At 34.8% G+C, this 25,240-nt stretch overlaps 1 protein-coding gene across 1 annotated transcript in view; it reads right to left on the minus strand.

Annotated features, from left to right (window-relative positions):
- Positions 1 to 10,067: 10,067 nt before the first annotated feature.
- GLRA3 (glycine receptor alpha 3) overlaps positions 10,068 to 25,240 on the minus strand; it is a 207,014-nt gene continuing 191,841 nt past the window's right edge. The window contains exon 10 of the mRNA XM_072796036.1: positions 10,068 to 10,167. Coding sequence (XP_072652137.1) covers positions 10,162 to 10,167 — 6 coding nt within the window. The 3' untranslated portion in view covers positions 10,068 to 10,161. The remainder of the gene's footprint in view (positions 10,168 to 25,240) is intronic.

The following is a 25,240-nucleotide window of genomic DNA, read 5'->3' on the forward strand; positions in this document are numbered from 1 at the left end:
CTTTGCAGCCTTTAGCTAGTACCCAGCTTTATCTTTGACAATAGTTATGTACCTCGTGGAAAACAACTTGCTCTATTGCTCTTTAGGGTAAACTTTAAGATTTATTGAGAGATTATTTCATTTTTGCCCTCTTTTTCATTGTCCTTTGCACCTGCTAAGTGTCCATGATTATTATAGTTTTAGATCTGTCCTGTGGTCTAGACATTATTAGCTAGTTAACTGCCAGGTATGGATTTGCAGAACTTTGAAATATTGGATGTAAAAAATATTTTATCTCCCAATTAGAGATAATCAGGACCACCATCTGACATTAATTAACAAGTTGTTCTGTACCTGGTTTTAAGATCTGTAAATATTTCCTACCTTTGAAGTCAATTGCTTCCACGTTCATAAATGCAGGTCATTTGTTACAGTTATATGGTATTTAGGATTACTCATATCTATAATAGTAATATAGATAAAATATTAAAAATATTTCTACATCTAATAAACCTAGATTTGTTTTGTCAACATAAATATATGCATTTTTTCAATTTTTAATAGTATGGTCCAAGCAGAAAAGATATGTACATACTATATATTATACATATATACATATACATATATATGTATATATACATAGGTATATACTATTCATCTTAAAAATAAAACTACCAGTTACTTTTTACCACCAAAAATTATTTTATTCAGGAATAGCAAAGAATTGCAGTTCAGATCAAGCAAGCTTCAGCAAAACCATAAGCAAGTCCAACAAAAGAGAGGAATGTTATTTTGTGGAGAAGAAGGAGGACGTTAGGAGGGTTTGTTTTGAACAAAAGTCCATTAGAGAAAAACAAGAGTTCAGGGTGATACTACTCATTGACTGAGTTGCATGGGTGGTTGATTTCTCATAGGAGATGCAATATACATCTTTTCCTGTTGGGCCTTGTGGTTGATGATTCCTTCTTATTGAAGATGCTTCTGCTGGGGTGGGTGGTGGACACTTGTTGGGATCTGTAATTGACAATTTCCCCTATAATTGACATTGAGTGGTAGCCCTTTCTAACCTATCCACATTATTGACTCTACCTCAGTGTGATTTCTCTTTATTCATTTTCACAATATATTTTGTTAATCATTTTTGTTTTGGCAAAGAAGTAAGCAGAATAGACTGTGTTGGAATTTACAATAATAACAGATACTATTTATTATTTACCAACTATGTGTCAAGGAGCTTTATGTACATTACATTTAAACCTTACAACAAAACTACAAGGTAGGCAATTACTTTCCCAATTGCGGAAAGAAGGAAATGAGACTCAGAAAGGCTTTGTAATATGGAGTTTCAACCTAAGTGTGTCATTCCTAAATCTGTACTCTTTTTACCATACCATGCATCATTTGGAAAGAAAAAATATTTTGCTGACCTATTCTCACAAATTTGCGAATAGAATCAGCAACAAATATAAAGGAAAACAAATGTAAAGGAAAATCTCCAACTCAAACTTAGAGACAAAATTTAAGTGCTTTCCTTAACAAACATAGCCAAAATAATTTAAAAAAAAACTTAACTAAATACTATGATGAATTTGTTTATTCCAAATTGAATTCCTTGGGACTATGGAGAAAGATGAAAACTTAGCTGTTTTGCACATAGAATGAATATATTGTATACTAGTTATTAAGGTTGCAAAGAGCTGCCCTAGGAGGTACATTAACATGACATAAACAAAGGAAAAGACAGCAGTACAAAAGGAAATTGGCAAGAAAACATAACAAAAACAAAAATACCTTCCATAAAAGGAAGTTAACTATTCAATCTGTTAACTTATACCTTTTTTTATGGTTTGTAATTTGTTTTTATTTATCTTCTTGTCAGATTTACTGCTGAGGTAGAAATAACTGCCCTCTTTTTTCCCATCAGTGTGTTATTACTTATTTTGGTTTCTGCTACGTCTTCCAACTATTTGTAGTTAAACTGTACTAATCTATTGGAAATCATGAATATCCCACACTTAGTGAAACTATTTTGCCTATTTGGTAAAGTAATTTATCCCCATCCAAAGAACTTCTAGTCTTACAAATTAATGAAGTGTTGTATCAGGGTTTACTGTGTGGTCTATAAGGGTAACTGTGGCATAAGCATTTTTTCAAATCACAAACAGAATTTCATATTTTTGAGGGCTTCGGAAGAGCTTAATCTTGTAGATCAGATTACATTCAGAATCCATAGCTCTTTTCAACTTGGGAATTAAACATAATTCTGTGCAATTATGAAACCTTTCATTTTGCTTTTGTAGGGGAGGGAAAAAATTTTTTCCACTACACATTTTAGGATCATTGGCTGGGGTCCTATAAATCAGACTGGCAAAAGACAGATTACCAAGAGAAAAACAAACATTTTTATTAACATGTGCACCACACATGTACACATGGGAACACTCAGTGATGAGTAACCAGAAGGGTGGTGAGAACTTAGGTTTATCTACCATTTTTGGCTAAACAAAGGGAAAGGAGTTTGGGGGTTCTGAGTAGGGGACACAAGTTATGGGAAGGTGATTAGGAAAATTGTGGTAAAGAAGGGTAATTAAGTAATGTTTGTTATGTAGATTTATTTAAGTCAGTGCCTACTTCATGGGGTCTCAACCTGGAAAGAGTGTGGACTCTTGACCAAAAGGCAACTCTGAGGTTTCTATCTGGCCCCTGTGGTTTTGAAAGGGGTTTAGGGTAGTTAATCTGCAAAGGAAGTGCAGTGGCCTGCAACATTTCTTGATCACCTGCAGACTCCTCATGCCAGCTACAGACACTATCCCAGTGTGAGGAAGTCCTGCAAGGGGGTAAGGTTCTTGTTTCATAAAGTGCGTGAGTACTCCGTTCTTTCTGCAAAGGAAGGCCAGGTTTACAAATGCACAAAGAGAGGTCAGTAAAATCATTTGTGTGATCTAAAAAAGAAAAAAACAATTTACTAAAAAAAAAATTTTCAGCCAATCCGAAAGCTAAGGCAACTTCAAACTTGTTGGCTTCTGTGGCCTGGGAAAGTTCTGGTCCTTCACTCCTCAAGGCCCGTGGTCTGCAACCCTCAAAGAAAGTAAATTGGTTCTGTTACAGATCTAGGGAGTTAGGTCAACAAGTAAGGAATGTGTTAACCAGAAGTAAGTTAACCCTTAAGAGCAGCTGGAGTACTGTTACAGGAAGAGCCCTCTACCTGGTACTGGAGCGGAAGACATCTTTACAAATAGACATTCCCTTTATAAATAGAAGTTTCTTTTACTGAAGGAGGACTTGTGCCTTGTTTTTAGAGCTTGTCTCAGGTTTATTGGTATTACTGACTTTTAGCTCAAAATAATCTGTATACTGAAGAGGCATATTTTGAGTTAGCATATCCTGGTAAATTTCAGTGTCTATTCTTTATGCTAATTTTTTAAAATCTATGATTTGTTTTTCAGCATTTGGTCCACAAAATGGTTTTAGTAACCCCAACTATGTAAGAATAAATCCCTAAATAGTTAAATTATTATTTTTTCCTTTGGACATAACGGAGTTTTATACTTTCAGAAACAAACAAAAAAAATTGTTAGGGAATAATCTTTTAAGATAATTCAGAAAATCAATTGTTGTATTGTCTTTCTGTGTATGGGGCCTAATGATGAGCCTTTTAGTACCTGTCAATGCTTCTTATTATAGTACTCATGGGGCTTTATTGTAGCTCAGATTTGGAATGTAGCTTTGATTTCAGACAAAAATACAACTGCATTTTTCCTTGTTATTTAAATATAATTTTAAAATTTTGTTGTTAATGACCTTCTGCTTAGTTTCAGAGATCTTCTTCTAAAGGTTTTTAATGTTTTTTATGCTTTTAATTTTAAAAATTTTAACATTTTGTATTTATAATTGAAGCATAGTTGACATATAATATTTGTTTCAGGTATACAGAATAATGATTTGACAATTATATATATTCTACAATGCTCACCATGGTAAGTGTAGTTACCATCTGTCACCATACAAAGTTATTACAATATTATTGACTGAATTCCTTATGCTGTATTTTCATCCCCATGATTTATTGATTTTATAACTGGAAGTTTGTGTATACTAATTCCCTTCACCTATTTTATCCATCCCCCATTCTCTTTCCTCACCTCTCCCTACCAGTCTCTGTATTAATGAGTCTGTTTTTCTGTTCATTTGTTTGTTTTTTAGATTCCACATACCTGACTTATGTTACTTAATATAATACCATCCAGGTCCAACCATGTAGTTGTGAATGGCAAGATTTTATACTTTTTTTATAGCTAACATACCACTGTGTGTATATATACAAACATGTATCTTCTTCATTCCTCTATCAATAGACACTTAGGTTGCTTCCATATCTTGGCTGTTGTAAATAATGCTGCAATAAACATCGGGGTGCATATGTCTTTTTGAATCAGTGTTTTTATATTCCAGCAATGGAATTACTGGATTATATGGTATTTTTATTCTTAATTTTTAGAGGAACCTCCATACCATTTTCCACAAAGGCTGCACCAATTTGCATTCCCACCAACAGCACCTGAATATCTCTTTTCTTCACATCTTCACCAACACTTGTTTTTTCTTTTCTTTTCTTTTTGATACTAGTCATTCTGATTGAAATGAGATGATATCTCATTGAGCTTCTGTTTGCATTTTCCTGATTAGTGATATTGAACATCTTTTCATGTGTGTTTTGGCCATCTGTGTATCTTCTTTGGAAAAATGTCTATACAGGTTCTCTGCCTGTTTTTAACATGTTAACAGATAATATGTTGTGTATGTGTTTGGTTGTTGTTGTTGTTTTGGTATTGAGTTGTATGAGTTCTTTATATATTTTGGATATTAACCCCTTATCAGATGTGTCATTTGCAAATATATTCTCCCATTTTTATTGTGCCGATGGTTTCCTTTGCTGTACAAAAGCTTTTTAGTTTGATATACTGCCAATTGTTTATTTTTGCTTTTTTTTCCTTTGCTGGTGGGACAGGTCTAGAAAACTATTACTAAAGCCAAAGTCTGAGAAATTACTACCATGCTTTCTGTTAGAAGTTTTATGATTTCAAGTGTTCTATTTGGGTCTTTAATCCATTTTGATTTGGTGCAAGAAAGTAGTCCAGTTTCATTCTTTTGCATGTAGCTGTCCAGTTTTCCCAACACCATTTATTAAAAAAAAAAATCTCTTTTCCTCGTTGTATATCCCGGCTTTCTTTGTTGTAGGTTAATAGTTCATATAAACATGAATTTATTTCTGGGGTCTCTATTCTGTTCCATTGATCTGTCTCTCTCTCTCTCTCTCTCTTTTAGCCAATATCATATGGCCAAAAATATTGTTTTGAATACTAAAGTTTTTAGTGTAGTTTGAAATCTGGGATTGTGACACCTTCAGTTATGTTCTATCCCAATATTCCTTTTGTTTTACAGGGTCTTTTGTTGTTCCATACGAATTTTACAATCATTTGTTCTAATATCGTGAAAAATACTATTGGTGTTTGGATAGGGATTGCATTAAATCTGTCAATTGCTTTGGATAGTATGAACATTTTAATGATATTAATTCTTTCAATCCACATGCATTGAATATCTCTCCATTTATTTGTTTTGTCTTTGATTTCTTTCATCAGTGTCTTATAGTTTTCATCATATAAGCCTTTCACATCCTTGGTTATATTTATTCTTAAATATTTTGTTCTTTTGATGTAATTGTAAATGGGTTTTCTCAATTTCTCTATCTTCTATTTCACAGAAACACAACAGAACTTTGTATATTAGTTTTGTATTCTGTAACTTTACTGAATTTATTAGTTCTAAATGTTTTTATGCTTTTTCTTTTCTTTTTTTATTCATGTCTAAAGTGAAATAAAACGTTCAAAATCTTTGGGATGCAGCAAAAGCAGTCCTAAGGGGGAAATACATCGCAATACAAGCATCCATTCAAAAACTGGAAAGAACTCAAATACAAAAGCTAACCTTACACATAAAGGAGCTAGAGAAAAAACAGCAAATAGATCCTACACCCAGGAGAAGAAAAGAGTTAATAAAGATTTGAGCAGAACTCAACGAAATCGAGACCAGAAGAACTGTGGAACAGATCAACAGAACCAGGAGTTGGTTCTTTGAAAGAATTAATAAGATAGATAAACCATTAGCCAGCCTTATTAAAAAGAAGAGAGAGAAGACTCAATAAAATCATGAATCAGAAAGGAGAGATCACTACCAACACCAAGGAAATACAAACGATTTTAAAAACGTATTATGAACAGCTATACGCCAATAAATTAAGCAATCTAGAAGAAATGGACGCATTCCTAGAAAGCCACAAACTACCAAAACTGGAACAGGAAGAAATAGAAAACCTTAACAGGCCAATAACCAGGGAGGAAATTGAAGCAGTCATCAAAAACCTCCCAAGACACAAGAGTCCAGGGCCAGATGGCTTCCCAGGGAAATTCTATCAAACGTTTAAAGAAGAAGTCATACCTATTCTACTAAAGCTGTTTGGAAAGATAGAAAGAGATGGAATACTTCCAAATTCGTTCTATGAGGCCAGCATCACCTTAATTCCAAAACCAGACAAAGACCCCACCAAAAAGGAGAATTACAGACCAATATCCCTGATGAACATGGATGCAAAAATTCTCAACAAGATACTGGCCAATAGGAGCCAACAATACATTAAGAAAATTATTCACCATGACCAAGTAGGATTTATCCCTGGGACACAAGGCTGGTTCAACACTCGTAAAACAATCAATGTGATTCATCATATCAGCAAGAGAAAAACCAAGAACCATATGATCCTCTCATTAGATGCAGAGAAAGCATTTGACAAAATACAGCATCCATTCCTGATCAAAACTCTTCAGAGTGTAGGGATAGAGGGAACATTCCTCAACATCTTAAAAGCCATCTATGAAAAGCCCACAGCAAATATCATTCTCAATGGGGAAGCACTGGGAGCCTTTCCCCTAAGATCAGGAACAAGACAGGGATGTCCACTGCTGTTCAACATAGTACTGGAAGTCCTAGCCTCAGCAATCAGACAACAAAAAGACATTAAAGGCATTCAAATTGGCAAAGAAGAAGTCAAACTCTCCCTCTTCGCCGATGACATGATACTCTACGTAGAAAACCCAAAAGTCTCCACCCCAAGATTGATAGAACTCATACAGCAATTCGGTAGCGTGGCAGGATACAAAATCAATGCCCAGAAATCAGTGGCATTTCTATACACTAACAATGAGACTGAAGAAAGAGAAATTAAGGAGTCAATCCCATTTACAATTGCACCCAAAAGCATAAGATACCTAGGAATAAACCTCACCAAAGATGTAAAGGATCTATACCCTCAAAACTATAGAACACTTCTGAAAGAAATTGAGGAAGACACAAAGAGATGGAAAAATATTCCATGCTCATGGATTGGCAGAATTAATATTGTGAAAATGTCAATGTTACCCAGGGCAATACACACGTTTAATGCAATCCCTATCAAAATACCATGGGGAGGAGGGCGGGGGGTGGGAGTGAAAGGGTGACGGGCACTGGGGGTTATTCTGTATGTTAGTAAATTGAACACCAATAAAAAATAAATAAAAAAAAAAAAGAAAAAAAATACCATGGACTTTCTTCAGAGAGTTAGAACAAATTATTTTAAGATTTGTGTGGAATCAGAAAAGACCCCAAATAGCCAGGGGAATTGTAAAAAAGAAAACCAGAGCTGGGGGCATCACAATGCCAGATTTCAGGTTGTACTACAAAGCTGTGGTCATCAAGACAGTGTGGTACTGGCACAAAAACAGACACATAGATCAATGGAACAGAATAGAGAATCCAGAAGTGGACCCTGAACTTTATGGGCAACTAATATTCGATAAAGGAGGAAAGACTATCCATTGGAAGAAAGACAGTCTCTTCAATAAATGGTGCTGGGAAAATTGGACATCCAGATGCAGAAGAATGAAACTAGACCACTCTCTTTCACCATACACAAAGATAAACTCAAAATGGATGAAAGATCTAAATGTGAGACAAGATTCCATCAAAATCCTAGAGGAGAACACAGGCAACACCCTTTTTGAACTCGGCCACAGTAACTTCTTGCAAGATAACATCCACGAAGGCAAAAGAAACAAAAGCAAAAATGAACTATTGGGACTTCATCAAGATAAGAAGCTTTTGCACAGCAAAGGATACAGTCAACAAAACTAAAAGACAACCTACAGAATGGGAGAAGATATTTGCAAATGACGTATCAGATAAAGGGCTAGTTTCCAAGATCTATAAAGAACTTATTAAACTCAACACTAAAGAAACAAACAATCCAATCATGAAATGGGCAAAAGACATGAAGAGAAATCTCACAGAGGAAGACATAGACATGGCCAACACGCACATGAGAAAATGCTCTGCATCACTTGCCATCAGGGAAATACAAATCAAAACCACAATGAGATACCACCTCACACCAGTGAGAATGGGGAAAATCAACAAGGCAGGAAACCACAAATGTTGGAGAGGATGCGGAGAAAAGGGAACCCTCTTACACTGTTGGTGGGAATGTGAAGTGGTGCAGCCACTCTGGAAAACTGTGTGGAGGTTCCTCAGAGTTAAAAATAGACCTGCCCTATGACCCAGCAATTGCACTGTTGGGGATTTACCCCAAAGATACAGATGCAATGAAACGCCGGGACACCTGCACCCCGATGTTTATAGCAGCAATGGCCACGATAGCCAAACTCGGAAGGAGCCTTGGTGTCCATCGAAAGATGAGTGGATAAAGAAGATGTGGTTTATGTATACAATGGAATATTACTCAGCTATTAGAAACGACAAATACCCACCATTTGCTTCAACGTGGATGGAACTGGAGGGTATTATGCTGAGTGAAGTAAGTCAGTCGGAGAAGGACAAACATTATATGTTCTCATTCATTTGGGGAATATAAATAATAGTGAAAGGGAATATAAGGGAAGGGAGAAGAAATGTGTGGGAAATATCAGAAAGGGAGACAGAACGTAAAGACTCCTAACTCTGGGAAACGAACTAGGGGTGGTGGAAGGGGGGGGGTGGGAGAGAATGGGTGACGGGCACTGGGGGTTATTCTGTATGTTGGTAAATTGAACACCAATAAAAAATAAATAAAAATAAAAAAATAAAAAAATAAATAAAATGAAATAAAATAGTTAATGCTTGAAAACTGAAAAGTTTAAATAATTTTTATTGCCAAGAAAATTGGTTTTCTTAGTCTTGTTTCTGCCTTCACTCTTTCTGTGTTTTCCTCTCTCTCCATCCTTCTTTTCATCCTCTTGTCCTCTTTCTTTCCATCCTTGATTCATTGTTTTCCACACCTTTTAAAATATATTTCAAATACATTAAATATTAGCAATTTTGGGCTTCTGATGCCTCCTAAAGGATCTAGTTTCATCCTGAAGACTTCTCCCTTTTCTTCTATTTCTTATCGTTCTGTTATTAAGCACACATTATAACTAAAAGAAATAAGTATTGGAATAGGAAAACAACAGAAATTGGCTCTTAGATACTTTGATATATATAAAAAGCTTAACTGATTAATGCTAATATGATTAGAAATTATCTTGGCCCCCTAATTTGATATAAATATTCTCATTTATCTCTGCCTTGAAAAAATGTTCTCTTCTGACCTTTACCATATTCTACTTTTCTTGCTCTATAATGTTGAATATAAACATATTTAAATAATACAACCAGGTGTTATTGAAATCCAGATTATGAAACAATTATTTTAATGACCTTCCTCACTAGTGTGGTTTTTCAAACATGAAAACAAGTCCTGGTCCAAATGCCCACGTTTGACAGAATGAAGGCAGCAGATACCCAGGATTCTGGGGATACACAGAGGGAAAATGTTGTCAATCTGAAGAATCACCTTTCTTCTTTCTTTCTTCTTCTTTCTTTCTTTCTTCTTTCTTTCTTTCTTTCTTTCTTTCTTTCTTTCTTTCTTTCTTTCTTTCTTTCTTTCTTTCTTTCTTTCTTTCTTTCTTTCTTTCTTTCTTTCTTTCTTTCTTTCTTTCTTCTTTTTTTCTTCCTTTCTTCCTTTCTTCCTTTCTTCCTTTCTTCTTCTTTTTTAGTTTCCATAGGAATATCTAATTAATTTCTACTCTATCCATTTCAGTTTGTGATGTCTTACACCTAATAGAACAGCAAAAAAAAAAAAAAAAAAAAAAAAAGAATTAGACGTGAGGGAGACAGAAAGGAGAGTATTGATAAGAGTGATAAGGGGGTCAATTGAGTATTGAGAGGAGGATGTTGTGTGGAATTCAATAGTTTGAATGCTGTTTATCTAAATTCTATCGCTTACTTATTTCTTCTTTCTCAGACTTTGAGGAATGATGTTAATTTGTTTCCACTATGTTATATAAGGCTTCTTCAGTACATATTTTATTTCTTATTTTCCCATTACTTGGTTTATTATTTCATTCAATGGGCCTTATTTGAATTTATAAGTTTACATATTTCATATAAGTATAGTTTTATAATCCACAAGGGAATAAATTAAATCAAATCAAGTTACTGTGCAGGAAGCAAATTCTTAGACACCTAACTGGGGCCTTTATGGACCTTCAAAATCTATTCAACACCAACTTGATCATCTTTTTGCCAAGTTACTTACGGAGAAACTTACTCTCTTTTTAAAGAGACAGATACAAATATAAGCAGAACATAGAGATTAATTTAACTCTGACGATAAAAAAGTAGTGATATATGAATTGGGCCTTAAAGGATGTCTAACATTTCAATAAATCTTGTTACCACATCAGATTCTTTTTTGTCATCATTAGAGCTACTAGCATACTAACTTAGGTACAACAGCTGTTCATACTTGTTGTGAGTTTGCCTGTGCTGTACTACTTTGTATTTAATCTTCCCTACATTTTATTATTTCAATATTACTTGAGAATCTACTCAGTTCAGGCACTAGAAATAAAACTAGGTAGAGAGAATATTTTTCCCCCATGAAATTTATGCTATTATAGAATAAGATTTCATTTTGCAACAACTTACTCCTACCACTAATGTAGTCACTTTGTACTATATACAAAAAAGAAAGAAAGAAAGAAGAAAGAAAGAAAGAAAGAAAGAAAGAAAGAAAGAAAGAAAGAAGAAAGAAAGAAGAAAGAAAGAAAGAAAGAGAAAGAAAGAAAGAAAGAAAGAAAGAAGAAAGAAAGAAAGAAAGAAAGAAAGAAAGAAAGAAAGAAAGAAAGAAAGAAAGAAAGAAAGAAAGAAAGAAAGAAAGAAAGAAAGAAAGAAAGAAAAAGAAAAGAAATACTGGAATGCATGCTATGAAATTCCAATAAACTTGAACCTTAACTGAGGTTTTTATATGAAGGACAATATAAGAGAGTTCGATTGTATTATTATTTTTTTTTAAAATGTATTTCCTGCCTTCATTACGTAGATTTCAGATCTTTTAGGCTACTATACAAGTATTCAGTGATACTGCTTTTGCAATCTCATAGACATGGAATTCTTACGGCTTTTATTAACCAAGCCTTAAAATGATATAAACAAGAGTATTTGCCAGCTCTAATTCTGCGTTAAGTTCTCCTTATTCTAGATGCTACTTTAACATATATATGTTGCTTTTAAAGCATGTTTATATGAATTTATGCATATACATATATTATATTGCATCTTTATTATTTGCTATTTTATCTTTAAATTATAACTTCTTGAGAACAAGGATTCTGTTATAAAAAATTTAGTTTTCTGAATAATATCACATTTGAAGTGGATTGTTGCTTTCTCTAGTAGTTGATAAGGAAAGATAACAGAAAACTTATTTTGTCTTATTTTAGAATCTATATTTAGCTCTGTAGATTGGAGTAAGGAACATGAAGATGAGTATGAATGTTTATTCTAAAATATATATTTCTTGTCGTTCATTTGGATTCTAAAGTCTTAAGGTTACAAATCTCATTTATTGTATTATGTTTCTATATATTTGCAGAAATTCAAAGAACAAATCAAAATTGTTTAAATTTGGGTAACAAGAAGGTGAACTCATTCTCTAATTTTTAATAAAAGAGGGAAAATTAATCTTTATCTTTTTTTTAACAGGTTGTGATGCAGAGAACTGAACTTTGAAAAAAATCTCATTATATGGTTCTATTAATGTCTCTCTTTCCTCCACTTACCTCTACACGAATCCAAATCAGAGCAATATTTTGACACTTAAATTGTATTTTTTAATACAAGTATAATGAAAATCTCCAAGAAAGAATAGTGGTTAGTTGTTTTAAATGATAACAGGGTATATACATCTTCTGACACTTGGCATAAATACCAATTTTTCTGTAAGCAAGTTAACCTATGACTATATTTGAAAACTATTAAAATACCAAACACCTGTTTAAATACTTTGAAAAAAGAACATAATATTTTTAAAAAGAAACCTTTTAACTGAGCTTCCAAAATTATATATAAATGTACGTATGTATGTATCTATCTATATAATCTTTATATTTCTTTTGTGATCTGTTCTATGATTTTCACTGGAACCTGAAATAAATTCTAGAACCCTGATCTTAGGAGAAGTTACAAAAGTCATACAGATTAAGAAATTTGTAAAACTAATATTTAACATCCGTGATAACGAGCTCAAGATGGTTAATTGAAAAAAAATTGACTAGCAAGGAAGATGAAAGTAGATCAGGGGCACCTGAGTGGTTCAGTTGATTAAGCATCTGACTCTTGGTTTCATCTCAGGTCATGTCCTTGGGATCATGAGATAGAGCCCTGTGCTGGGCTCCATGTTCAGTGGGGAGTCTGCTTGAGCTTCTCTTTCCTCCTGCCCATCTCCACTTGCACACGGGCTCTCTCTCTTTCTCAAATAAATAAATAAATCTTTAAAGAAAGAAAGTAGGTAAATATTTTGAATATTCAATTATTATCTTCTTGATTTTTCTATTTTGCTTGGGAAAGAAAGAAAAGAAGCATGGAATTATAGGACAGAAAAGCCATATAAAACAGAAATCTCTAAACTTATATGAAAAAGCCCTTTTTTATCAAACAGATTTCTATAAATCCAACTATATCTGAAAGGCTTAAGGCAGCAAAATGTATTTTCAATAGTGGAGATGGATAAAATTTATCAGACCTATTTGTAATAAAAAGAAATGAAGTTTTTTCCCCCCAGTGAGTAGGACAGACGCCTGAATTATACTAAACACATCAGTAAGTAATTATTTTTGAAAAGACACTAACTTATTCTTGGATGTTAAGGTAGCTATAAACCACATGTATTATATAACACAGTTTCAAACAAAAAGTGGATATTTAGAAACTTTTAATTTTATGTTACTAAAAAGAATTACAAATAAAAAATTTAGAGCTCTAAGACCTATTTTCCACCTCCACTTCCCAAGAAAAAATCTACTCTCATTTCCATATTATTGCCATAATATGGCAATAATAATTCAGCTGGCTTGCTTACTTCCTTGTGTGCCTTCTTTTATTCTTCCTTCAAGAAGTAATTATTGAGTGTAACTGAGTGCCAGGCAGTATGTTAGATGCTAGTACTTAGAGATAAAAGATTCTTCCATTCAGGGAGATCAATCCAGGGCAGACAGACAAGAAAACATGCAATGACAATGCATGAACATAAGTTCTAGAAGAACTGAGGATATTTGCAGGAATTTGAAAAACCCAGGTGAGAGAAATACAGTCTTTAGGTTGAGGATGCAGACTGCGTGTGGGGGTGTTGTGGCAGTCATCTGGTAGGAGGTGGTGCCTGAGCAGAGTTTAAAGAATGAGAATGTCTGGCTGGATGAGAAAGGGTATGAATTTTCAGAAAATGGAGAGACATACAAATACAAGGTGGCATGAAGAGTATGGCGCATTCAAAAATTGTTAAGAACGACTAGAGCCAAAGGCACCTGAGTGGCTCAGTAAGTGTCTGCAACCAGACACTTGGTTGCAAGTGCTAGGTGACCCCACGTCATAGATGACAATATCCCACTCAGAATTTTTTGTCAAGAATAGGACTAACACCCTTTTAATTGCAGCTCTCCCTCTAACCTTTACATCCTCTTTGAGAATTCATTCCAGAGGGGACATGAATCTTTCACTCTGTGTCTGTCCCTATCTCTCTGCCTCCCCAAAACTTTCATACTTCCCTGATTGAGGAAGGGATGACTTTTTCCCTTTTCCCTTATGGCAAGGATTTCCCTTCTGTCATATCTTTGTTTTTATATATCCCTGGTTTATTGAAATCTTAACAGTCGATTTGACCAGATACTGGGCCTTATTGTATTATTTAGCAAATCCTGTTGGGAAAGTTTTTTATTTAAGTCTATAGGCTTATTTCAGTCTTAAAAATGTTATTTTGTATCTCAAAATCTGAATATTGACTCTTTATCTTTAAATTCTTTATTAGCAATTCTAGACCATCTTGAGGCAAAGCACACCTTTGGTAGAATAGAGATGAGGTGGGTAAAAGGAAATGCAAAGGAGAAAAGGCACATTCAAATCATTCTACAAATAATGCCATGCTCCATTGGTGAGGCTTGGATTCTGGAAGGAACAAAGCAATGTCTCAGGAGCCTAATCTTTTGATAATAGAGATCGAAATTCACAGAGAACAATGGAGTAGAATTTTGGCGGGAAACCTTCAAAACCAGTAAGTGTTTGGTGGTGCTACCATAAAGCAGAGTAACAAAACCCACTACAAAAATGGAAACACTAAATAGAGCATAGAAAGAAAGGAAGTGTGTTAAACAGAAGTATTGTAGGAAGCCCACAACTTCTCTGAATATTTTAGCTTCCATTTTAAACTATGACATTACTCGTTGATTCTCTAGATTTCATCTGAGAAGTGATTAATCAGAGAAAGTAATTAGATAATATGGCATTCCTTCCATATGGTAGAATGCAAGGTATACCTTGTTAATTTGGATGATATTTCTTGAGGTCTTTTCTTTTCTTTTCTTTTTTTCTTTTCTTTTCTTTTCTTTTTCTAGATTCTATTCATTTGAGAGAGAGAGAGAGTACAAGCAGAGGGAGCTGCAGCAGGAGAGGGAGAAGCAGACTTCCCACTGAGCAGGGAGCCTGACTCAGGGTTCATCCCGAGGGTCATGACCTGAGCCGAAGACAGATGCCCAACTGACTGAGCCACCCAGGAGACCCTCATGTAGGTTTTTCTATAAAAAGGAGGCATATCTAGAAAATTGAATTTAGATCTTGACCATATTAAGCAAATGATATAGAATGAAAGCAAAACCAATCATATAACCCAAGGTCCACAAGGTTAGATCTATGGAGAGAAGGTACAATGACGATTGCTTTGAAAACTTTAAGTTGAATATGTATCACCTGGAGATTTTGTTAAAATGTAGATTCTGATTTGGTAGGTCTGGGACACAGTGTGAGATTCTGCATTAAATCCACAAGCCCTTGAGTCACTCCAAGACCCCAGTCACAGATCCTTCTTTGAGCAAGATACTAGAAAAGAACACTCTGACTTGATTGGCTTACCTAGGTTTCATAATTATTTTTTTTTTGGATTTTTATTTTTCCAAATGAATTTTAGAATTAATTTATGTAGTGAAGGGTGAGGGACTATGCCATCTCCAAATATACCATTTAGCATAAACAGTATTTTTATCCAGAGGTACCTGACAGACACAGAAAGGATACCCATGATCTCCTCTTTTCTTCCTAAAAGCAGGAAAAAAATTCCCATATGAAATATACTCTCTCTGTACCAGAAAAAAAGGAGCATTCTACTACCAGAGACAGGGAATTGAGGCCAGAAAAATCCATACAAATAGACCTTGTTAAAATAACTCTGATCTTCCTTTAATCTCCCTATACATTTTAGTTACTTTTTTTTTTACAACTGTCTTTCTGTCTGTTGAGTGTAGCACTGGGGTCTTGCTACTTCTTTGGGTCTTCATTTTCCTATGGAGGCTCCCATGTAAGAATAAATTTCTGTATGCTTTTCCCCTGTTAATCTGTTTTATGTCAACTTGATTCTCATGCCTAGTCATGGACCCTAAGAGGGTAGTGGTAAAGTTTTATCTTTCCTATAGTAGCTTCATAAAAAATTCCCTGAGTGTTTTAATTGCAATTACATTAGACTTGTAGATAAATTTGAGGAGAATTTGAAATATATATAATGTTGAACTTCCTTCAATTATCCAAATGGTATTTTATGTCCATCTATAATAAATTTGCAATTTTTCTGTGTTGCAGTTTCGCTTATCTTTTATTAATTTTGTTCATAGAAACACAATGTTTATGCTGCTATCACAAATAGAATATTTTTATATTATTACATTTTCTAATAGGTTATTGCTGATGTATATAAACATCACTCACTTCTTTGTATTGATCTTTTCCTCATGATTCCTGCAGAACTCTCTTATTTGTTCTAACAGGGTGTATGTGTGTGTATTTTAAATTTTTCTATAAAGACATATATTTACAGATGTCTCCTCCTTTCTTATCCCATAATACTTTATTTCTGTTACTTCCTTCTTTTATTGGCAAGGCACTCCAGTAAGATGTTGATTTATATCAATGATGGTAGGTATTATTGTATTATCTTCTCTTACTAGGTGATAAAACTATTAGCTTCTAGAACATGCTATAGAATTATTTCCTTTCTTAGGAAGTTTTCACATCCTGTTTTCTCTCTGCCTGTGATGCTGCTCCATATTCTTCACAATTGTTTCATTTATATCATTCATGCCAAAGCTTAAATCTCACCTATGAATAATTAATTCATGGACCTTTCATGAATAATGGTATAGGAATCAATGACAATCCAACAAGCAACTTAGGAGGAACTTATTGGCCCCAGACTGAAATATGCCAAGGTGGATTGTGGCTTTAGTCACAACTCTGTTTGTTAAGCTCTCCCTCTCTCTTTCTCTTTCGTTTCTTAGACAGATTCCCTCTAAGTTGTCACTATGATGCAGCTAACTTCTCACAAGCTTAGCACCTCCACTGTAGTGGTAACGTTTTCCTTATTAAAGTATCAGATTCTGGTTGTCCTCCGTTGAGTTATGTGCTTGTCCCCAAACAAATCACTGTTGGGAGGGAAAGAAGCCATGATTCTACCTCTATGGTAGGTGGAGCAGGCACCTTGGCCAATGGTCTGTTCACAATTTCTCAATGCTGAGAACAAATAGTTCACTAATCACTGAGATACAGGCTGGATAGACCAGAACATCTGAAGTCCACTAAACTTGATCCCAGATAACCTTTCTAACACCTCCAACCCTTTTGTTCTCTATGTCAGCTGTCAGTAACTTTATATCACTGATCCCGATTGGAAATTATTTCATTTATCTGTGTTTCCTGAACTAGAATGTCAGCTCTGCTACAGAAGGGATGCTGGCTTCCTCGCTTACTGTTGCAGCTCCAGGGTATGTGATGATGTATGCCACATGGGTGGAATTCAATATATGGTTAAAAAGAATAAATAAGCAAAACTGTAAATATCAGGGATCCATAATTGTAAAAGTTAATGTTCTAATATTTATTAAGAGATGATTATACTCAATATTATTGTTCTCTTAACTTTTTTTGAGAAAAGTTGGCGAGAACATTGGCTTTTTTACTTCTCTTTTTAAAGAAAGTCTTTGTCAGAGTCCTACTTACTGCCATGCAGATCTATTAATCTCACCCTGAAGTGGAATGAATGAAATATTTAGGCTGATGTATATGCATAATTTAAAAATTTTCCTTTTTTCATAACTATCCCTTGCCTTGTACATATGTGATTATTAATGTATTTTCATATATGTCCTTGCTATGTTATCTTAGGCATTTTAATTTTCTAAAAGTTTTCATTTTCTTCTCAGTAAAATTGGAGTCTTAATATCTACCTCATAGTGTAACATGAAGATTAAATAATGTATTTTTAAAAGCTAGCACAATACTGGGGTGCCTGGGTGATTCAGTCCGTTAGGCATCTGACTCTTGGTTTCGGCTCAGGTCATGATCTCAGCTGAGGTCGGGAGATTGAGCCCCAGTTCAGACTCCACGCTTAGCGGGGAGTCTGCTTGTCACCCTCTCCCTGTGCCCCTCCCCTCACCATGCACATTCTCTCTCTCAACTAGGGGTGGTGGAAGGGGAGGAGGACGGGGGTGGGGGTGAATGGGTGATGGGCACTGAGGGGGGCACTTGACGGGATGAGCACTGGGTGTTATTCTGTATGTTGGCAAATTGAACACCAATAAAAAATAAATTTAAAATAAATAAATAAATAAATAAATAAATAAATAAATCTTTAAAAAAACAAACCTAGCACATTGTTTGCAATAGTAAGAATTAAAAATGATAATTATTATTTCAATAGTTTTTTGCCTTTAGGTGTAGGATATCTTTTTTGGCAGAATATATGTCAACCATAATAGAGGTATCTGAATCCCCTTATAAACCATCCCTCATAAAGTCATGTTTGATAACTAGAGAATATGTACATATACATATGTACATATAAAATTCCTGGCAACTTCTGTCTTTAGGTTAGTAGTTTCATTTTTTTTTTCAGTTCTCTAAAAATCATATTTCAGAGGCCAAAGTGAATAAAGAGAAAGAAAATAAAATTGGTTGGGGCCATTTTCTCATAAGATGTCAGTGTCCATGGCAGGCAGCTAGGTCTTACAAATTCCCTGATGTTCACATCATTGGTAGAATGGTGTAAGCAAGGAACACTGAGATTTGAACTTCATTCATGTTTTCTGCTATCTTCAAGTCATTTCTTTCAACTGGCTTATGAAATATTTTCTAGGGTTATTATACATCAATATATCAGATGGGTTTACCATTAAAGACATAGATTTACATGTAAAGTAGTCTAAAGTATACCAACTAAACAAACAAGCAAAAAAGGAAATAAGTGCACATTATCCCAGGCAGCAGGGTCTGAGCTGTCTAGATCTGTTTGATGGAAGTTTTCCTTTTGGCAGGTACACTCCTTCATCTGAGCCAGGTGTCTCACAGTCTTGCTCCCAAATTCATGACTTAGATTTGTCTCTCTAGAACTTTCCAAGTGAAGATATTAGAAGCGGGGTAAAAGGCTGAGCTCAGCCAGTGGGGGGCTGCAGGAACTCACTCTTGCTGGGAGAACTTCATGCCAAGTCAAAGATCAGTAAAGGTGAAAGACAGCTGGAACCAAAGAGCGGGGAGAAGCAAATATTGAAAGCTTGGGTTCAGAGCCAAGAATTGCAGGGCAAAAGAAACAATAAGAGAGGCAAATTAAGGTGTTCCAGTCTATTTCTTGGAACAGGTTTTGTTGTTTTATTACTTCCTTTTATGTGTAAGCCATCATAGGGTGTGTGTATGTGTGGAGGGGGTATTAAGCGTGGGTGTGTGCATTAGAACCATGGAGGAGATAGACACTTATCCCAGCAGAAATCAAATAGGGCAAGTGAGATCAAAGCAGACAGCCATCTCAATCATTAAGCTCTCAATACTGGTGCTATGTGCTTATTTGCTTTTCCACATTTTGTGGATTTCCTATTTTTCTTTTTATGCATTTAGTTTTTATTTCTATCTGCTTAGATACTTTACTACTGCATGTCTGCATGTTTGACGTATCTTCCAGGGATCAGTTTCACTTCACATTTTCTCTTGGCCTATCCTTATCCATTCATACTCTTGCCTACTTTTCTGTTTAGTAGGTTTTCTCAGTTTCTTTTGTTCCCGTGTTTATCCAGGTGTTGATTTCCTGTTCATCCTGACTTTAGATGCTGGTTTCAGCCTGTAAGTTTTGCCTGAGCAATGACTCACTTCCTGGATCATGGGACAGGATTGGGTGGATTTTTCAAACCCTGCAGTGGGCAGCCCTAAAAAGTTAAGAAGTAGTATATGTCTAGTCTATGAGTGGGAAGAAGGGAGAAGGTCCCTAAATGAGTACCACCTCTACACATCTTTGGTTCTGGTATAGTTTTATTCAAATCCAGCCCAACTGAGTATAGTTTGTTTTAACATCTATAATTTCTTTTTAAGTGGCCTCTGTGTTATCACTGTTTCCAGTTCACCTATATTTCACAAATAAGCTTTGATTATCTTTCTTAAAGGAAAGCAAGTTATGGTGCTCTGCTACTAATGAGTTCTCCTTGATTCCCATTACCTAAAAGAAAACCTTATAGCCAAGTTTGATTAGTAGGAGTTTCACAATTTTACAAAAACACCACTGTCTTTCAAGCCTTATCTCCCACTACCTTTCACTCTTCTCTCTACACCAGGAACCAATCCTCTATTCCAGCAGTACTTCGTCAAATCATTGGTGTCATCTTATGATTTTTCTTTTTTTAAAAATATTTGATTTATTTATTTGAGAGAGAGAGCAAGGGAGACCACAAGCAGGGAGGAGAGGGAGAAGATTTGTCTCTGAGCAGGGAGCCCGATGTGGTCCTTGATCCCAGGACCCTGGGATCATGACCAGAGATGAAGGCAGACACTTAACCAACTGAGCCACCCAGGTACCCCATGTCATGATTTTTCAACGTTATACATATTCCTTCCCCTGAAATAATATGCTTCCATTTATTTACCTCCTTTTTTAAAACTCACTTTCAAATATCATCTCTTCTTTTCAGGCTGACTCTTTGAAATGTTCATTCATTTTTAATGCATTTTCTTTATATCTGTGTTACGTATATTTAGTCTGTCTTTATAGCTACCACACAAACAAAAACGTGAACAGCACTACCATTTGGGCACTGGACAAAACTCAGCATGTGCAGGATATCATTTATGCTTCACAACTCCCTCAGAAAGTTCCTCTGTCCCTGTTTTGAAGCCAAAGAAACTAAGGCGTGGAAGGGTTACTCACAGAGCTACTACACAAGAGGTACAGCTCAGACCTGTACCAATCTTGATGAACTTTAACACCTGAGTTCTTAATCATTTAAGAACTTAATCATCCTCTCCTCTGTCTCCAGTTCCAATCTTCTGGTCTCTGTTAACCATTGGAAATGTAATAAAAGGAGTGTTGTCATTTTGATTTTAGTTATCTATATACAGTAAAACTCAAGTGGCTTAATGTTCATTCAGTATATCAGCATTTTTATGAAAGAGAAGGTGTCCTATCTCAAAAACAAAAACAAAAAAAGGAGAATGGGAAGTTATAGTACCGAACATACACATTTAATTTTAAATACTGAAAATAAGAGCATGCCCTAGGTTCCTCTAAGGTATACACCAAAGTGATTGTTTGCTTAAGACTTTCTTAACTTGGTACATAATATTTCTACTTTATTTATTTATTTATTTTTTAAATATTTCTACTTTAAAATTCAAACAGGATCGCAAGGAATTTCACAATCAGTTGTCAGTGTGCTTAAAATAATGAGCTTCTGGAGGTTTACCCCATAGGCCATGTCCTAATGACAACAAAATGACTAATGAAAGTAAAATAGAATTCTACCAAGAGAGATTGGGTGTTGTAGACATTCCGTCATGGAGAGATTGATTTTATAATTCATTTTGTTATTATTTTCTCTTTAGATTTGGTCTCCATTTTGCTAGACAGGCAAATAGAGGCATTTTTCCCCCTCAATCATAGAATTTCATTGAAGTTGCTAGTTGTGTTTCTTGTTGAGTTCAGCCCTTGTTTATCTCCATGAAATATTCAACTGAGAGCTATAACTGTGTTGAAGCCTTAAATTAACTTATGCTGTTCATTTTTTTCTGATTTTGTAATCCTTTAGTGTCAAGCATATATTTTCTTAATTGCCTTTAACTTGCTGTTTTCATGCAAATTCTAATATTCTCATTCAATGTCCAATACATTTAGACTCTTTCATCACTTATTTGTCCTACCTTTTCTGATTTTGAACATTATCCCTGAGCAGTTATATAAAACATATATCTCACAGAAAAAAAAAACCTTTATAGTTGCTATATTATGAGTAGCATGGCAAGAAAAGTCAAGGAGATTAAAAACAAACTGAAAGATCCCATCCAAAAAACTTAAATTATAAAGTTCATAAATACATTAATCTATATTAACAATATTAACATAATGTAAAACCTAAATTAACCAATAACCAAGTAATAAGAAGGCTTAATTAATGGGGTATATATGGATTTACTTTCCTGATTTAAAATTCAAAAGGAAACGTAAATTAATCATGTGTTTGCTAACTATGTACTTCTGTATCTCTATTTTCATACAATTTAAGTTGTTGATAAATGATTATCTTTTGACAAATTTTCATCTTTTCAGACAACACAATGTTGCACTCTGACTGGATTATACTTACTATAGCTGAAAAGCAAAGTACCGAGTCTTTGAAAAAATTTCTATAGCAGTGCTCAAATTACATAGGTTCTTATAGAGCAGGCTGGGTTGCTCAGTGGTTTAGCACCACCTTCAGCCCAGGGCGTGATCCTGGAGACCCTGAATCTCGTCCCACATCAGGCTCCCTACATGGAACCTGCTTCTCCCTCTGCCTGTGTCTCTGCTTCTCTCTCTCTCTCTCTCTCTCTGTGTGTGTGTGTCTCTCATGAATAAATAAATAAAATCTTTTAAAAAATAAATAGGTTCTTATATTAATACTCAATTTAATAAAGAACACCCATTCTCCAAGCATATAGGTTCACTGCAGGTAAACTACATCATGTTTATAGAGTACTTAGTAAATTATGTCATAATTCTAATACATGGCAATCATATGTTACTGCCTTAGAATGGTCTTACTAAGTAGCAGAAATGTATTTACATCATGGACAATGTTTAGGACATCTCTGGTATATGATAAATATATTTTAAAATATATATTACAATCCTGTGATTTGACTAATAATGCAGATATGACTCAATCCCAAAGAATCTGAAGAGCATGATGCCTGGATTCTTTCCATATTACAGTTGGTAACAGTGTGTGATCTACAATATCTTACATTATCTTCTTATCAACTAAAAGATTCTGTTTAACAAGGAAAACAAAATAGGATATAATTCTCAAAGATATGAAGGGATAAAAAATCAACTATTGTTTTTTACATTTGAATACTTTACTTGTACTGAGTACTTTTCTGAGATAAGTGTTCAGTTAAATCAAATTTTGAGTTGATACTTTTAGATTCTTATAAAATGAATTGATTGACCATTTTAGCCCAAACAGTTGAAGCATATTTGCTTGTTGCTTTTTACCTATCTTTTCTTGCCCAGAAGGGTGCTCTGCACAATGTTATCTCAGCAATTCTGTTCATTGTATTTCTAAATGCTATAACAAAACTCTACAAGATCTGTTATGTTCATACAGTGGGCTATTATTCTGCTGTGAAAATGAATAAAATATTGATTCATGCTACAACATGGATGAACCTTGAAAATAGTATGCTAAGTGAAAAAAGCCAGAAACAAAAGCCACATACTGTAGAATTTAATTTACGTCAAGTATTCAGTATAAGCAAATCCATAGAAATAGTGGTTGCCAATGGATAGGAGAAAGATAGGAGGAAATGGGAGAGTAAGTGATAATGGGTAGAGAATTTCTTTTCAAGGTGATAGAATGTTCTGGAATTAGTGATGGTGGTTACATAACTATGATTAACTAAAAACTACTGAGTTGCACATTTTAATTATGATATGTGAGTGACATCTCAAAGATGTTATAAAATTTAGTTAGAGCTTTAAATCTTCAACTTTTATTAAGCACTGATTAATACAATGTGTATCTTTTACCTTTTCTGCAATTTATTCATTTTTAAATGCTTTTTATTTTAAGATTTTATTTATTTATTCATGAGAGACACAGAGAGGCTGAGACATAGGCAGAGGAAGAAGTAGGCTCCCCGCAGGGATCCTGATGTGGGACCCAATCCAGGACCCCAAGTTCATGACTTGAGTCAAAGGCAGAGGTTCAACCTCTGAGCCACCCAGGTGCCCCAGCAATTTTTTCTTAAGAATGTGTTTTATGTATTCAATAGGATATTGCTCAGCCATTAGAAATGACAAATACCCATCATTTGCTTCAATGTGGATAGAACTGGAGGGTATTAGGCTGAATGAAGTAAGTCAATCAGAGGACAAACATTATATGGTCTCATTCATTTGGGGAATTTAAAATAGTGAAAGGAAATAAAGGGGAAAGGAGAGAAAATGGGTGGGAAATATCAGAAAGGGAGACAGAACATGAGAGACTCCTAACTCTGGGAAATGAACAAGGGGTGGTGGCAAGGGAGGTGGGTGGGAGGTTGGGGTGACTGGGTGACGGACACTGAGGGGGCCACCTGACGGGATGCACTTGGTGTTTTGCTATATGTTGGCAAATTGAACTCCAATAAAAAATATACGAAAAAATGAAAAAAAAAGAATGTGTTTTTCTTAGAGGAAAATATGTGACATGGTACATGAGTTAATTAACTTGATTGTGGGAATCATTTCACAATGAAATGATTATATCAAATCAGCACATTGTACCTCTTTTTTTTTTTTTTGCTGCTGCGGGCCTTTATTCACATTATATACTTTATTTTTTTTTTTAAGATTTCATTTATCTATTCATGAGAGACACACACACAGAGAGGCAGAGACATGTGCAGAGAGAGAAGCAGGCTCCGTGTAAGGAGCCCGGTGTGGGACTCGATCCTGGGACTCCAGGATCATGCCCTGAGTCAAAGACAGATGCTCAACCACTGAGTTACCCAGGCACCTCCACATTATATACTTTAAATGTTAAATATATCTCTAAGACAAGAAGAAAAATGAAAGGCTTAGAAAACTGCAGTTGGAGAAGAGAGCATTGGCAAAGTACAGATACATGGCTAGGAAACAGCTTAGTAAGAAGGAGTATGAAGGCAAGAGGAAGATTTTGGGGGAATTTCTCCATGCCTCTAAAATGCCATCTTAGCTTTTGGAACATAGACATCTTTTCTCATGTTAGAACCTCTCTGCTCAAATAAGAAAGGTCCAGGGCACAATAAAAACAAACCAAAACAAAACCAAAAAATGTGTTTTCTTGTGCCAATCATTGTGCTAAAGAGTTATCAACTGAAAACACTTTAATAAGCTATAATTGAAGTAGTTGGAGAAAAAACTTGAACTTCAGATATATCCCAGCAATGATAGTGGTGGTAGTTTTGAGTTATAATGACCTGTTTTAATAAATTAAAGATATGATGTTTTGTAAAGTAATTTATGGGCATGTGCAAAATAAAATAGATGTGCTATATTTAAATAGCCATGGGAGGAGTTGTAATAGATGAATATATGCCCTAGTGGGACCTAGTTTGTGTT

Source organism: Canis lupus, chromosome 24 (genome assembly GCF_048164855.1).
Source record: "Canis lupus baileyi chromosome 24, mCanLup2.hap1, whole genome shotgun sequence".
In the NCBI taxonomy this organism is placed as follows: Eukaryota; Metazoa; Chordata; class Mammalia; order Carnivora; family Canidae; genus Canis; species Canis lupus.